General features: G+C 40.3%; 1 protein-coding gene across 3 annotated transcripts in view; it reads left to right on the top strand.

Annotated features, from left to right (window-relative positions):
- Commd10 (COMM domain containing 10) overlaps positions 1 to 11,292 on the top strand; it is a 118,660-nt gene extending 107,368 nt beyond the window's left edge. For all 3 annotated transcript variants that reach the window (XR_004768344.1, XM_027400871.2, XM_027400870.2), the window contains exons 6-7: positions 9,725 to 9,784; positions 10,508 to 11,292. Coding sequence is in view for 2 of the 3 variants with exons in the window: in XM_027400871.2 (XP_027256672.1) it covers positions 9,725 to 9,784; positions 10,508 to 10,546 (99 nt within the window). In the remaining variant the exon portion in view is untranslated. The remainder of the gene's footprint in view (positions 1 to 9,724; positions 9,785 to 10,507) is intronic.
- The last annotated feature ends 3,463 nt before the right edge of the window (positions 11,293 to 14,755 follow it).

Raw genomic sequence — 14,755 nt, 5'->3', positions numbered from 1 at the left:
AGCTAAGTAGTGTAAAATGCCAGATTTTCTGCTCTAACCAGCTTGAGGTGAGAGTCCTTTTTTTTCAAATTTATTGAGAATCAATAGTTATAGTTTGCTGATTATGTTATTAGATCTAATATTTTCTAAGTAGAGTCAGGTACTATAAGCAAGTAGAAAAATATTGCCTTCCTCTACACAGAAACCACTCTCTGATAGTCTTAGCGTTTAGAAGGCTTTCAGAGGGAGCTGAGCTGTGTGAGAGAGTATGTGCACGTGTGTATGTGCATTCAGTTGGGATGCTACTAGAACAGCGAGAATAGCAGGAACTGAGATCCGGAGGACAATGTGTGAAACACTGTTGGTGCTCTTCTTGGTATCACATCCATCTGCATGCAAGATGATGCCAGAATTTGAGTCGTTAAGAGACATGGGCCAAATTTTGGTGAATGCCATACTGATGAGCTTGGAATTTGCTTTTGCAATTTATATACTATTGTGTTCTAAAGCAGATAAGCATTTTGCTAAAATGTACTTTGTAAAGATTAAAGAACAGAGTTATTATTTGGTTGATTTAACCTCAGCAAATGCTGTCTGTGGCTTGCCTCCATTGGTGGCAGATGTCTTTTAATTTTCATCATCTTTGACATAAGCTCAGGTTCTCAGAACGCCTCCTCATAGAACAGGGTCATGCCTGTGAGTTTTGGGAAACTGCTGGAATGGGTAGTATTTTTCAGAGACTTTGGAATCACAGGGTTTGGAGGAAATAACAAAAGTTAGTTCTGTGCCCTGTGAAGGTGATCGTTTCTGTCTCTGTGTTCTGTATCTTGCATATTCATTGAGATAACACTTTTTATTCCTTTGTTTGAAATTAATGTTTTAAACTTGATTATCGATAGCATTTGTGAAAATCTCACAGAGGCTTGTTTTCGTTTTTTTTATTTTGTTTTTATTATCAAAGCTAAGATGATTCATTAAATTTTTTCAGCATAATTTTGGGAAATTTGAAGCCTTTAGCTTTACATTATATTTCTTTTTACTTAAGTTGGCTCAAGACCACTATTTATTGGCTATTTTATCTCATCCTAGTTCATGTGTATTTCTGTGTTAAGTGGGAATGATTGTGCTTATTCATGGGAAGGAGTTATTTCCCCCTCTGAACCATCTTGACGTGCAAATCAAAGTCTGCACCTATCTACTGCCATCCCCATGATGAAGTGCAAGAGTGATGACTGGCCTCCTCTCTGTCATTTGCGCACATTCTTTTGTCTTCATGGAGCAAGTTTCTTCACAATACTTTCTGACTAACATTTTGTATTTTAACTAACTCAGTTCAGAGGCCTCATTTGCTGATGCAGATATACTTTTTAGTATCCTTAAGTCATAAAATAAACAAACCAACAAAGTCGTGGGAGATGAAGCTGCCTTATATCAATAATACACACACAGCTCAGTTTCTTGAATGACCAAATGCTGTGGGTGAAAGAAATGCCCATTGGCTTGTACATATAGATAGAATTCATAGCTTATTTGGTCTGTTTAGAGCTGACATTGTGTCATTCTTTTTTGAACAGTAATACTTAGTAAAGACAGTAAACCACTAATTATAAATATGCTGGAATATATTTAGAATTATCTATAGTTATAGCCATATGAACTTTAGAGCTTTTACTTAGTGAATGATAGCTAATAGTGTTTGTTCAATGTGCTCATTTGGTAGGGTGGAATGTTATTTACATACTCTATGCCTAGGTTCCTTACCCAAAAAGAAAACCTCTCCAGAAACCCAGCAAAGTGTTTTAGGTCCAACTGAACAAGAGCTGGTAGTCTTTCCCTTGCAGGAGTGTTCTGCCTTTGTGCCTCTCAGTAAAAGGATAATTGTATCATCTCTAATTTTGATATTCAATTTAGATTTGAAAGCTAAGCAATATAAATTTTAATTCTTATCTGGGATATTTTTATTATTTCTGCTTAGATAACTTGTGACAAATTGGTGCATTTCTCTTTTCAAAATGTATTTGTGTTCCTCGCTAATGGGAAAGCAGAAGATATTTTTAGTGTCATCTTTCATCAAGTCGGATCATTCTGAAGACCTTACTGAATTCTATTTCCATTGGAATTTTGCTAATGGATACGTGCAACATTATCCAAATTCTGGTGGATAAGCTTACAAATTAAAAATGAAAAAGAATAGAAAATTGATCTTTCTCGAGACGTTGGCAGAATACTTTGCCATGTTTTCAGATCAAGTACAGAACATCTAAGTTTGGTATATTAATGCATAAAATTAGCCCAGACAGTAGAAATAATGAATTTCTTAAGTGGGTTTTTAGCTGTAATCTTACATGTAGAAGACAGGAGAGGAAGGGAAGAAATCTTCCAGTCTCCATCTGTCTAGTTAACATAGTGACATCAGTGGGTTTTATAGGAAAATGGAAGGTTGGAAGTATATTTCAAAACAAGCTGCCCAGTTTTACTGTTTGTATACTAACTTCCCGATTAATTTTATAATGTAATAAATAACCACTACACACTTCTAACTAGCATGTAGTAAGAATGTGTGAAACTGGGGCTACTCTGTATTTATCCAGGACCTATGTACCCTAATTATCGAGCCCCGGGCACCTTCTTTCCTTGCACTATATTCTTTTCCGGGCAGTCTCATCTGGTGACAGTGACTCCCAAGTTTGTCTTTCTTACCTGCCTGTCTTTTCCAGACTTACTCCTGTATTTTCTGGGTGATTTCTGCCTTCCTGAGCCCACGTCTGGAGTATGCATTTGCTCCACCTTTGGAATCTGCTGCCTTTGTATTGCTGATTTCAATTCTGTCCCTCTAACATCTCTTCGCAGCCAACTGGCAGCCGTTCTCCGTCTTTCTATTCCTTTGTGGCCTCCTGACGGTCATGAGGCTGTTTCTTCTACCTACAAACAGTGTCTGGGTTTGTTGTTGTTATTACTTTTCTGTCACTGCAGACATTAGATCAGGTCATCATTTCTTACCTGAACTAAATCGGTAACCTCATAGCTGCTTTGTCCACAGTTGGGCCAGTTCTAGTCAGTTTTATTTCCTTTTTTATTTTTATTTAAATTAGAAACAAGCCTGCTTCACATGTCAATCCCAGCTCCCTCTCCCTTCCCTCCTCCCCCTCTCCCCTCTGCTAATCAAGGAGAGTGAGGCCCTCCATGGGGGATCAACAAAGTCTATCATATCTGGGGCAAGGCCTAGGCCCTCCCCCATGTGTCCAGGCTGAGAGATCTAATCAGTTTTAAATGGAAGGCAAAATTGAGCTATTGACTGTAAATAGAATTCTGTCACCCTTACTCCTCAATACTTCAGTGATTCCCATTTCGTTTAAGAATTAGATTTTTCAGCCATTTTAGATTCTCTATTGATAATTGTCTATTTAGTTCTGTACCCCACTTTTTAATTGGATTAGTTGGTGTTTTGGAGACTAGCTTCTTGAGTTCTTTGCATATTTTGAAAATCAGCCCTCTGTCAGATATGGGGTTGGTGAAGATCTTTCCCCATTCTGTAGGCTGCCGTTTTGTCTTACTGACTGTGTCCTTTGCCTTACAGAAGCTTCTCAGTTTCAGGAGGTCCCACTTATTATTGTCCATCTCAGTGTCTGTGCTACTGGTGTAATGTTCAGGAAGTGGTCTGTACCAATTTGTTCGAGAGTACCACCTACCTTCTCTTCTAAGAGGTTCAGTGTGGCTGGATTTATGTTGAGGTCGTTGATTCATTTGGAATCAAATGATCATGTTTTGTGCATGGCAATAGATAATGGATATATTTTCAGTCTTCTACATGCCAGCATCCAGTTATGTTAGCATCTTTAGCCATTAGGGAAATACAAATCAAAACAACTCTGAGATACCATCTTACTCTTGCCAGAATGGCTAAAATAAAAAACAACAATGACAATTTATACTGGAGAGGATGTGGAGAAAGGGGAACACTTCTCCACTGCTGGTGGGAGTGCAAACTACAGCCACTTTGGAAATCAGTATGGTGGTTCCTCAGGAAAATGGGAATCAGTCTACCACAAGATCTAGCAGTTCCACTCTTAGGCATATACCCAAAAGAAGCACATTCATACAACAAGGACATGTTCAACCATGTTCATAGCAGCATTATTTGTAATAGCCAGAACCTGGAAGCAACCTAGATGCCCCTCTACTGAAGAATGGATGGATAAAATGCGGTACATTTACACAATGGAGTACTACTCAGCAGAAAAAACAATGGAATCTTGAAATTTGTAGGCAAATGGATAGAACTAGAAGAAACCATCCTGAGCGAGGGAACCCAGTCACAAAAAGACAAACATGGTATATACTCACTCATATATGGATTTTAGACATAGAGTAAAGGATTACCAGCTTACAATCCACACCGCCAGAGAAGCTAGGAAACAAGGAGGACTCTAAGAGAGACAGACATACATGGTGACTCAGAGAAGGGGAAAGGGACAAGATCTCCTAAGCTAATGGGGAACATGGGGGGAGGGGAGAGAGAGTTAGAAGAAAGAGGAGGGGAGAGGAGGACATGAGGGAACAGGAAGATCTAGTCAGGGGAAGAATAGAGGAGAGCAAGAAAAGAGATACCATCATATATGGAGCCATTATAGGTTTAAAGAGAATTCTGGTACTAGGGGAATGTTCAGAGATCTACAAGGTTGACTCCAACTAACAATCTAAGCAATAGTTGAGAAGCTACCTTAAATGCCGTTCTCCAATAATGAGATTGATGACTACCTTATATGCCATACTAGAGCCTTCATCCAGTAGCTGATGGAAGCAGAAGCAGACACCCACAGCTAAACACTGAGCTGACCTCTGGAATCTAGTTGCAGAGAGGGAGGAGTGATGAGCAAAGGGGTCAAGACCAGGCTGGAGAAACCCACAGAAACAGCTGACCTGAACAACAGGTTGCTAATGGACCCTAGACTGATACCTGGGAAACCAGCATAGGACTGTTCCAGACCCCCTGAACAAGGAAGCCAGTTTGGAGGTCTGGACCATCTATGGGGCCACTGTAGTGGATCAGTATTTACCCCTAGTACACAAATGAACTTTGGGAGCCCTCCCCACATAGAAGGATACTCTCTCAGCTTAGACACACTGGGGAGGGTCTAGGCCCTGCTCCAAATGATATGACAGACTCAGAAGACCCCCCCCCCATGGAAGGCCTCACCCTCTCTGGGGAGCAGAAAGGGGTTGGGATAAGGGGTTGGGGGGGCAGGGGAGGAGGGGGAGGGAACTGAGATTGACATGTAAAGGAAACTTGTTTCTAATTTAAATTTTTAAAAAGTTTTTAAAAAAATGAATTAGATTTTTGCCGGGTGGCGGCGGTTCACACCTTTAATCACAGTTCTCGGGAGGCAGAGGCAGGTGGATCTATAAGTTTGAGGCCAATCTGGTTTACAGAGCAAGTTCCAGGATGGCCAGGGCTACACAGAGAGGAAAAAATAAGGATAAGATTTGTATTTTAATCTCTGAAAGAGATGGTAGGGCCTACATTATCTTTCTATGGCTATTAGTCTATTATTTTAATTTTGGTTTTTGTTTATATAACAAAATACTTTAGAAATACAGCTTAAAGGGGGGGAACATTTATTTCATTCATAATTTCAAATATATCAGTCCGAAGTTGCTCTGAGTCTCAGCTATGAAATTTTTGGTAGAGGTTGCTTATGTCATTGTAGTAGCAAGTCATAAAGAAAGAGACAAGAAGGGGCAAGGACAAGATACAAGCTCCCGGAAGCCTGCCCCACAAAGTTTCACTATCCTTCAAAGTTGGACCACCAGCTGGGGTCCAAGCCTTAAACTTATGGGCCTATGGGGCAGGGGGAGTAGTTCATGATCTAGCCATAACAGGCTGTCACAAAGTGCCACAGGTGTCACTTAAGGACAAAGTTATTTTTCACACTTCTAAAGTAGAAGACCAAGGTCAGGCTGTGGATAATTGAGCTTCCAAGGCTCTCTTCTGGTCTAGAAAATGAGGGGTTTCCCCCTGTGGTCTTTACATTGCATTTACCTTCTGTGTCTCTGGTCACCCTGCTTTAAGTGTACTAGCCATGCTGGGCTAGGGCCCACACTTCCAAACTTCTCCAGTTCCTGTCCACAGATTCACTTACATCGTGAGCTTCAAAAAGTGTTCCACTGTGTGAGTTTGAGGGGGATGCGATTCTGCCCATGACAGAGCTTGAATTGAAATGATGGGGGAGTTTGCGCAAGTGGAACATAGGACTCCATGGTGTTTCCATACGCCTGGGAGCCTGCTGCCTATGCTGTGTTCTCATTCTGAGCAGCTGTTGGGTCCATGCATCCAAAAAGGCTGTTCTCCTTTGGTGACAGGACAGCCATTCACTCTCTGGTGACAGTGATAGACAGGATGCAGGTGGAGAATCCCTCATCTAATTTCAGTCCAACATCAGCTGGGCATTTCTATTATTTTCCTCCACAAAATCCATTGTTACAGTTGATGGTACTGAGATGACAGTTAAGTTTCAACATTTTTCCCCTCCTTTCTCAGCAGAGATGATAGTGAACCATGATTTGACTCAAAAGTCGCAAGGATGTAAAGTGGAGGCAAAGAAGTTAGGCATCCAGTTACCCCAAAATACTAACTCTTGAGTTCTCCTTGAATATAAATGATCTTCTTTCTTTTTGGTTGGGTCAGGATACTTATCAGTTTGTATAGAAATTAAAATGGAGAGACACCATTTGAAAGCTTTCTCCCTTCATGGACAGAACTTCCATACAGCCTAGAGTGAAAGAGAGCTTGGTCTATTCTGGTAGGGTAAGCAAACTTGATCTTTCTAGCTGTATGTCTGCCATCACTAGGAGCAGTTTCCTCCTTGAGACTTGTTGGGCACAGGATAGCTTTTGATCATAGGAACAATGGAGGGCAAATGTGTGTCTGAACTTAAAAGTCACTAAAACTCCCAAGCTTAGCAAGACTACATTCTGTTTTTCTTACTTGGTAAAGTATTTTCATGGTGTCTGGAAAAGGAGACTTTACTTTAAAATTCTTGGATTCTGTGGAATTTCACTTCAGAACATGGCGGTGTATGGAACTGCCCAGGCCAGCAATCCTTTGTGCTTTATTTTAGACACCTACACTCCATTCTTCCTTCTCTACAAACCAGCTTGTCACCATAGACATAAAATTTGCCAGGTCCATATTCTCCCTGGTCTCGTCTTAGCCACTGTAGTGGAAGGATGTGGAGGTGGCAATGCATGCTTCGAGTTAGCCTGGGCACAGACACAGCTTCTCTGCATGCTTTACGTCACGTATCAGAATTGTTATGTCTTTGTCTAAACGTTTCAGAAAGCAAGACAATAAAATTTTATATACACACACCCATGCATGTACTTAGATTTAAATTGTCTTGTTTTGCTTTTAAAAGACAGGGCTGGAATGATGGCTGAGCAATAGAACACTGACTGTTCTTCCAGAGTACCCAGCTTAAATTCCCTGCAGTTACCTGGCATCTAACAACTGTCTGTTACTCCATTCCAGGAGACCAGACACTTTCTTCTGTCTCCCAGAGACACCAGACATGCTCATGGTACATGGTCATACACATGGTACATGGTCATACATGTAGGCAAAACATTCATATCTGTAATTTTTAAAATTTTTAATAAGATATAAAATATACCGTCTTCACAACTTTGAGTACACAGTTGGAATTGTTCCTTACATTCTTGCTGTAAAATGACATCCAGATCCTTTTCACCTGCTCATCTGAATCTCTATACATATTTTTATAAAGAAAATACTACCCCCACACAACCTTGGTAATCTCCATTCTACTGGAACTGAGCTCGGCTCTTCTGAGAGAAGTGTCACTCATAACAGCCAAGCCATCTAGCCTTAATTTTTTGAAGAACCTTTTTGCTCTTTTTAAGGTTTTTATTTTTAATTATGTGTTTGCAGGGGAGGTATGCTCATGAGTGCAGGTATCCTTGGAGGCCGGGGGACGTCATTGTCTGCTGGAGCTGGAGTTATAGGTAGTTGTGACTCACCTGAAATGGATGCTGGGAGCCGAACTTAGAACCTCTGGAAAAGCCAGTGCTCTTAACTGCTGTGCCACCTCTCCAGCCCCAGACTTTCCTGTGGCAGTTGTACCGCTTTGTAGTCTCACTACTGGTGTGTAGGGTTCCGGTTTCTCCACATATCTTCGCTTGTCATTTCCGGTATTTATTTTCAATAGTAGTTATTGCAGTGGTATGCACTAATGTATCTAGGGTTCTTATGGGTATTCTTGTCTGTGTTTTGATTGTTCAGTGCCTTTGTAGAAGAAGGGGGGGCTTCAAATTTTCTAGTATGTCGCACACTGTCAAGTTAAGCATGCTTTATTATTCCTTCTCTTAGTGTAACATTTTAGGAAACACCACCTTGAAACAGAGCAAAGCAAAACACAACGCAACTTAGTGCTGGGTTTAGGGTTATGTAAATATATTACTCACACAGTTGTTTTCTGTTATTTCCTCGTATGTTTGATGTGGAGCTGTGAGAAGTTATAAAGAAACCCCTTTATAACTTCAGAGAGAATATAATTGTATCACTATCTCACGCTGGCTAAATGTCTGCATGTTTAATAATGTATGCCAATTATCTGAATAATTTGTCTAATACAGTTCTTGACCTTCATACTTTATACCGTTCCTAAAGGATTGGGCCACACAGGTGACAGGCTTCCCATTCATTAAGGCTTAAGTGTGTAAGAGAGAAAATGAAGAACTGTACAAGTTGGTCCTGTGTGCTTGGGCTTCTGTTTCTGAGCATAGCCCCACTGACCTAAGAGTTAGCTGGAGATAACTTGGCTTGAAAATTTTGACTTTGTTATAATGGAAACCATCGAAAGAGATTTTTCACAAGAACAACATGGAAGCTAAGAATTGAGTTGATGCTGTGAAATTGACCAGGGTTAGGTACCATAACTAATGTCTGTTTACAGCAGGCTTCTCACCCCTGCAGTCACGATGCTCACTCTGCATCACCAGGGAAGAGCAGAGGGAGCAGCATGGGTGGCAGACTCTTAGCATTCTGCCATTGTTTTCGCTTCCTCGGGGGGAATCTTGGCTAAAGTCAGCCCTTCTTAGCAGTTCTTAGCAATGTTATGGATTGGTGCTTCAGCTGGTTAGGTTGCATTGGACAGGGATCCACTTTACTACATCACTGTAGATACAGTGTTTCTCTGCAGCACTCAGAATGGTTTCTCCAAAGCATATGAGGTGAATCTAAGAGGACTAAGTCCAGCTTTGAAACTGTCATGTTAACTATTGGCATTTGCTGCCCTTGTACATTAGGGAAGGCAACGATCTTAGCATGTTAAGATGGTAACTGTTAGGGTAGTACTTGGAGGCAGAGGCTGGGCCCATGTGAGCCACTAATGGCTGGGTGAGTTCAATCAGATACGCCACCTCCAATGCTGCATAATGGTATTTACTAGATTTTAAATGGACTGCTGAGAAAGATGAAATATAATCTCATGTATTATCTCTGTCTTGAAAAAAGGTAATTAAATTGTTCTCTTGCTAGCATATATTTTATTAACCTTTGTTGAGTCATTGTCCCTGTAGAGTTGAAACCTTTTGCTCAGGTCCAATGTTACCAAATGACTTTGTGAGCTCTAGGAATCCCATATTCCTAGGCTAGCTGGAAAGTGGAAAATGCAATGTAAATTTCATACAACTGAATTATTTTTCCCCCTGTTTTTTTTCTTTACAGAACCTGGAGAAGGTTCTAGTGGAATTCAATCACAAGGAGCTATTTGATTTCTACAACAAGGTCTGTGTTTTTTTAATGTTTTCTGATATGTAGATATTTCCCAACACTTCTTGGTTTTATAAATTTTTATTTTTGAATGCCTTACTGTATAGCCAGATTCTTCAAACTCCTGTAAATGCCTTGTATCTCACAGTAGCTTCCTAGGCAGAACCAAGATATGGAGAATCTGAAAACTAAATCACAAAGAAAATGGAATGGTTTTAATTAAAGATCTAGGATTAGTGCCTCCTGAAAAATGAGCAGGGTACTGTGCCCCTGTAGCCACCGGTCGTCAGTTATAGATCCCTGAAGTACTTCAGTGGCTGGGCCAAAGGGTAGAAGGAAACTGCCAGATTTTAGTGATCTATCTTTTATTCATATTTCATTTTGCTTTCCAAATACTGATTTTTGTACCCCAGGAAAATGCATCCCATTAACTACCAAACTTTAAAGTCTGACCATATGGGGATAATTTACTAAGAAATAGCTGAGTGCACTTAAGACAGTAATACTTAGAAGTCTTCCTCCTTCATAAATGTAAAAAATTAAATGACAAGCCTAAATCCTAACATCTTTACATAGCAAGAAAAGCAGCCTGAGTGTTACCGTTATGCCCTGTGTGGGGGTGCAGTGTGCGGAGTGCCTGCTGCCATTGCTTCCCTTTGGCTTTTGTGTTTCTAAGCATTTTACATGGTTTGTTTCCCTTCACTAACTTGCTGTCTTTATCTTTGTCTTTGTAACTAGCTGGAGACCATACAAGCACAGCTGGATTCCCTCACATGATGCTCTTGAAGGCCGGCTTCTCCATCACATTCCTGCCACCTCACTCTTTTGCACTGAAGAGAAACTGCCCGTGTATATTTCTTAGAGGACTCTGACTTTATTTTAATATGACTTTTCACTTCTTAAGCAAATACCAGTGAAGGGAGATCATAATAAGAGCACTGGGGTTTCTGGTATACCCTTTCTCCTCACAAGAGCCAAGAGCCATTGTTGAAAAAACTGAAAGAAATCAAAAATGAGTGCCATATTGCTTCTTCTGTCAGATTGCTGCATCATCACTTTGTCTCAATCTTGCTTTCATGGATCAATGAAGGTCTGTAGGCGGAAGGTAGGATGTGTGCCCTAGCAGAATATGGAAACTTATAATTACATTACTTAATTAGGGAGGCAGCCCCAGGCCATCACATGTTTTGACATTTGTCTTATTTTGCTTGAGATATAATCCAAGAAGGAAATCTAAAATGGTGCAGTACTATTATAAGTTAATTCCAGTGTGATCCTCTTGCTCTGCCCGCTTGACTTTTTCTGACTGTAATGATTTAATAATCGTCTAGGTTTATATATACTATTGCAAATTAATTACAGTGCACTTTACAGTATGGAGACATATTCAGATTGTGAATGAAAACACCTGTAATGAGTATTACGTGGGAATCTGACTTTTTAAATCAGAAACTGCATTCCCCTGTGGATACAATCAGTCAATGGTGTCAGTCAATAAAAATTTCTACTTTAGAATTACTTAAGCACAAGTGTACAGTATTTTTATTTTATAATATATTTTAGGCTGCGATCATGTATAAATATATGATTTCCTGGAAAAAAAAAGTATTTGAAACTTTTGTCAGTGAAGTGTCTTACCGTGTTTCCAGGGGAAGGAGAGAGGCTGGGACATAGCCCTCTTCACCGGAAGGAAAACAATTTCAGACTGTCCTACACTTTGGCAAACAAAACGGAGCTGAGCACATTTCTCACATGAGCGTCCTGGATAATACAGTGTTCATCTAGCTCCAGTCAGTGTTAACTGTGAACCACTGGTCCCCATACTTGTTTGTGCAAGAGTGCTATCTATTGCTTAGAAGAATTGTAAGTCTGGGTCATTGCAGAAAGCAAACGTTACAGCTATTATCCATAACTGATGGATCCTAAGGGTTTCAGAGCTCCAGCATCCATTGTAGTACAGCTCAGTGCAGGTTATAATGTAATGCACTGCACTTCTTTCTGTGGCCCATAGGTCACGCTTACTTTCTTTTTCCTTAGATGATGTTTTATTTAGGGTTTCTGTTGCTGTGACAACACCATGACCAATAGCAACTTGGGGAAGATGGAGTTTATTTCAGCTTGTAGCTCTCAGGTCACACTCCATCACTGAGGGAAATCAGGGCAGGAATTCATGGCAGGAACCTGCAGGCAGGAGCTGAAGCAGAGGCCATCAAGGAACGCTGTTTATGGGTAGCTCTCATGGCTTGCTCAGCCTGCTTTCTTATAAAACTGAGACCACCTACCCAGGGTAGGCACCACTCACAGTGAGCTGGGCCCTCCCACACTGGTCACTAGTTAAGAAAATGTTCCATAGGCTTGCCTATAGGCCAGTCTTGTTGGAAGCTTTTTTCTCAATTGAAACTCCCTCTTCCCAATGACTCTAGCTTGGTTAAGACAAGTGACTTCACTGCTGTCTTAGTTAGGGTCTCTGTTTTTGTGGTAAAACACCCTGACTGAAAAGTAATGTGGGGAGCAAAGTGTCTTATTTCAGCTCAGACCTCCCCACCACGGTCCATCATTAAAGGAGCTCAGGGCAGGCCCTCATGAAGACACCATGGAGGATGGCTGCTTGCTTTCTCTCCATGGCTGGCTCAGTCTGCTTTCTTCTGCCAATCCAGGACCACCTGCCCCAGGGTGGCACTGCCCACAGTGAGCTGGGTCCTTCCACATCAATCATTAATCAAGAAAATGTCCTACAGGCTTGCCCACAGGCCACTCCCATGGGAGCATTTTTTGATTAAGATTCCTCTCTCCTGGCTTGTGTCATGTTAACACAAGAACTATCTGCACAGCCGTGTTGCCCAGAATGGCCACAGTCTCCCCGGCCAGGGAATCCTGCTTCAGCCTTCCCAAGAAGCTGGAACTGTGAGCATGTCCTCCTTGCCCAGCTTCCTCGTGCCTTTTTTATGCTCTGTCTGACCAGTTTCGAAAGACTACTTGAAGTCCCAAAGGTACTATAAAATATCGTGTGTGTGTGTGTGTGTGTGTGTGTGTGTGTGAAAACTCTTTAGATTTCTTTACATGAACAGTCTCAGGTTGAATTTGTTTGACCTTCTCAACAGTGACCATATAGATAGGTAGAAGTTTTTATTGGTTTAATGGCCAACTTGAATTTCCAGTGTGTAAAGTATAATAATTAGAAATGAAGGTTTCTGAAAGTAGCTCATTTTTTGTTCTCTAAAAAAAAAAAAAAATCTATACAAAAGCATGATTGACAGTATCCTCTTCATTAGCCTGATTCAACATAGTCTCACTCAAAGACAATAAAGAAAATATGCGGTGGCTTAATTCCAACAAGTCTTTGGGGGATGAAAGGACAGATTGGCACCTACTTAGTTCACAGATATATGGCCATGTGCCATGTAACATGCTGGCTAATGACAAACCATGTATATGATAGACTATATTGTATCACTGCTTGAGTGTGCAATGGGCTAGACCATGTAGGTTTGTGTAAGTACATTTCTACATGCCCAGTGTTGGAATTGCCTGATGATACATTTCTCAGAACATATTCTCATCAGTAAGCACTTAGGGGTTTACTAGAAAGAGAATTGCTCATGAGAACAAGGAGTAAAAACCTTCTGCAAAGTTTACAGTGCTTCTGTATTTGTTTATTCGGAAATACCTAAAAATCATAAAGAACCAGTGTAACCCATGGAGTCTCATCATCCAGAAATGACCACTAATGGCATTTTAGGAGGGTTTTCACTTTTTAAATGTCCTATTCATACAACTCTCTTATTTTTCTTTCTTTCCTAATTGAGGTCGGGCTATAGTTTAATTTTTTATGTCATATTATAACTTGGGCATTTTCCTATCTTTATTGTCCAGAACATAATTTTAACCTATAGTAAATAAATTATCACTTGAATAAGCTAAATTAAACACTCAGATTATTTCCACCTTTAAAAATGTTAATAAAGAACACTCTGACATAGAATGCTGGACCACGTCTCTCTTTATGATATTGCCAGAGATTCCTAGAAGTGAGATTGCTATTGCAAGGGTATGAAGATGTATTTCTGGTTTTATCTTTAATGCTAATATCAAACTAATAATTTCCCATTAAGGACAAAAATGGAGAACTATTCCATTTTGCCATTTCAAACTCTAGACGTGCCCTTTTATGTTTTTATTTATTTATTGAGAATTTCATACAATATAGTTTGGTCGTATTCTCCTGCCACACATCCTCTTAAATCTATCTCCCATCCACTCAACTTCATGTTCTTTCTCTCTTAGAAGAATTAAAAAAAAAAACATGCTAAAAAGGCACAAACAGGGAGTCAGATCTGTGCCCATCCCTCTTCTCATGTTCGGATTTTGTCTGGCTTCACCTTGCGCAGGTCTTGTGCAAACTGTCACTGTCTCTTTTTGTTCACATGTGCATCAGCCCTATTGTGTGTGGAAATGCTGTTCCCTTGGAGTCATCCCCACCTCTGGCTCTCACCATCTTTCTACCTCCTCTTCCACATAGATCCCTGAGCCTTGAGGGGAAAAGTTTGATAAACACATTCCTTTGGGACCAGTGCTCCAAGTCTCTTACTCTGCACATTGTCCATCTGTGAGTATCTGTTAATTCCCATCCACTGCAAGAAGAAGCTTCTGGGGGTTGAGTGCCACAGTGATCTGTGGTGTAGCAGTATCCCTTTGGAACTCACTTTACTGCTGTGCTCCTTTAGCAGAATAACAGTAAGTTTAGAAGTGCTTATTTAATTGTGATTTAGGTTGTTTCTTTATTTTCACGCAGGTAAATACATACAAAAATATTTTTTCCATTCATTTATTTAGTTCATAAATAAAGTCATGCACAATTATGATACAGAATACAGTATGTTCACAATGGCATGGCTAAATTAAACCAATTAACATGTTATATCACACATATTCATCATTTTTGTTTTGAGAACACTTAAAGTATACTATCTCACAACTTTTAAAATA

Source organism: Cricetulus griseus, chromosome 2 (assembly GCF_003668045.3).
Source record: "Cricetulus griseus strain 17A/GY chromosome 2, alternate assembly CriGri-PICRH-1.0, whole genome shotgun sequence".
NCBI classification, from domain to species: domain Eukaryota; kingdom Metazoa; phylum Chordata; class Mammalia; order Rodentia; family Cricetidae; genus Cricetulus; species Cricetulus griseus.
Note: the sequence above shows the minus strand (reverse complement) of the source record. Positions and strands in the feature narration are given on the sequence as shown.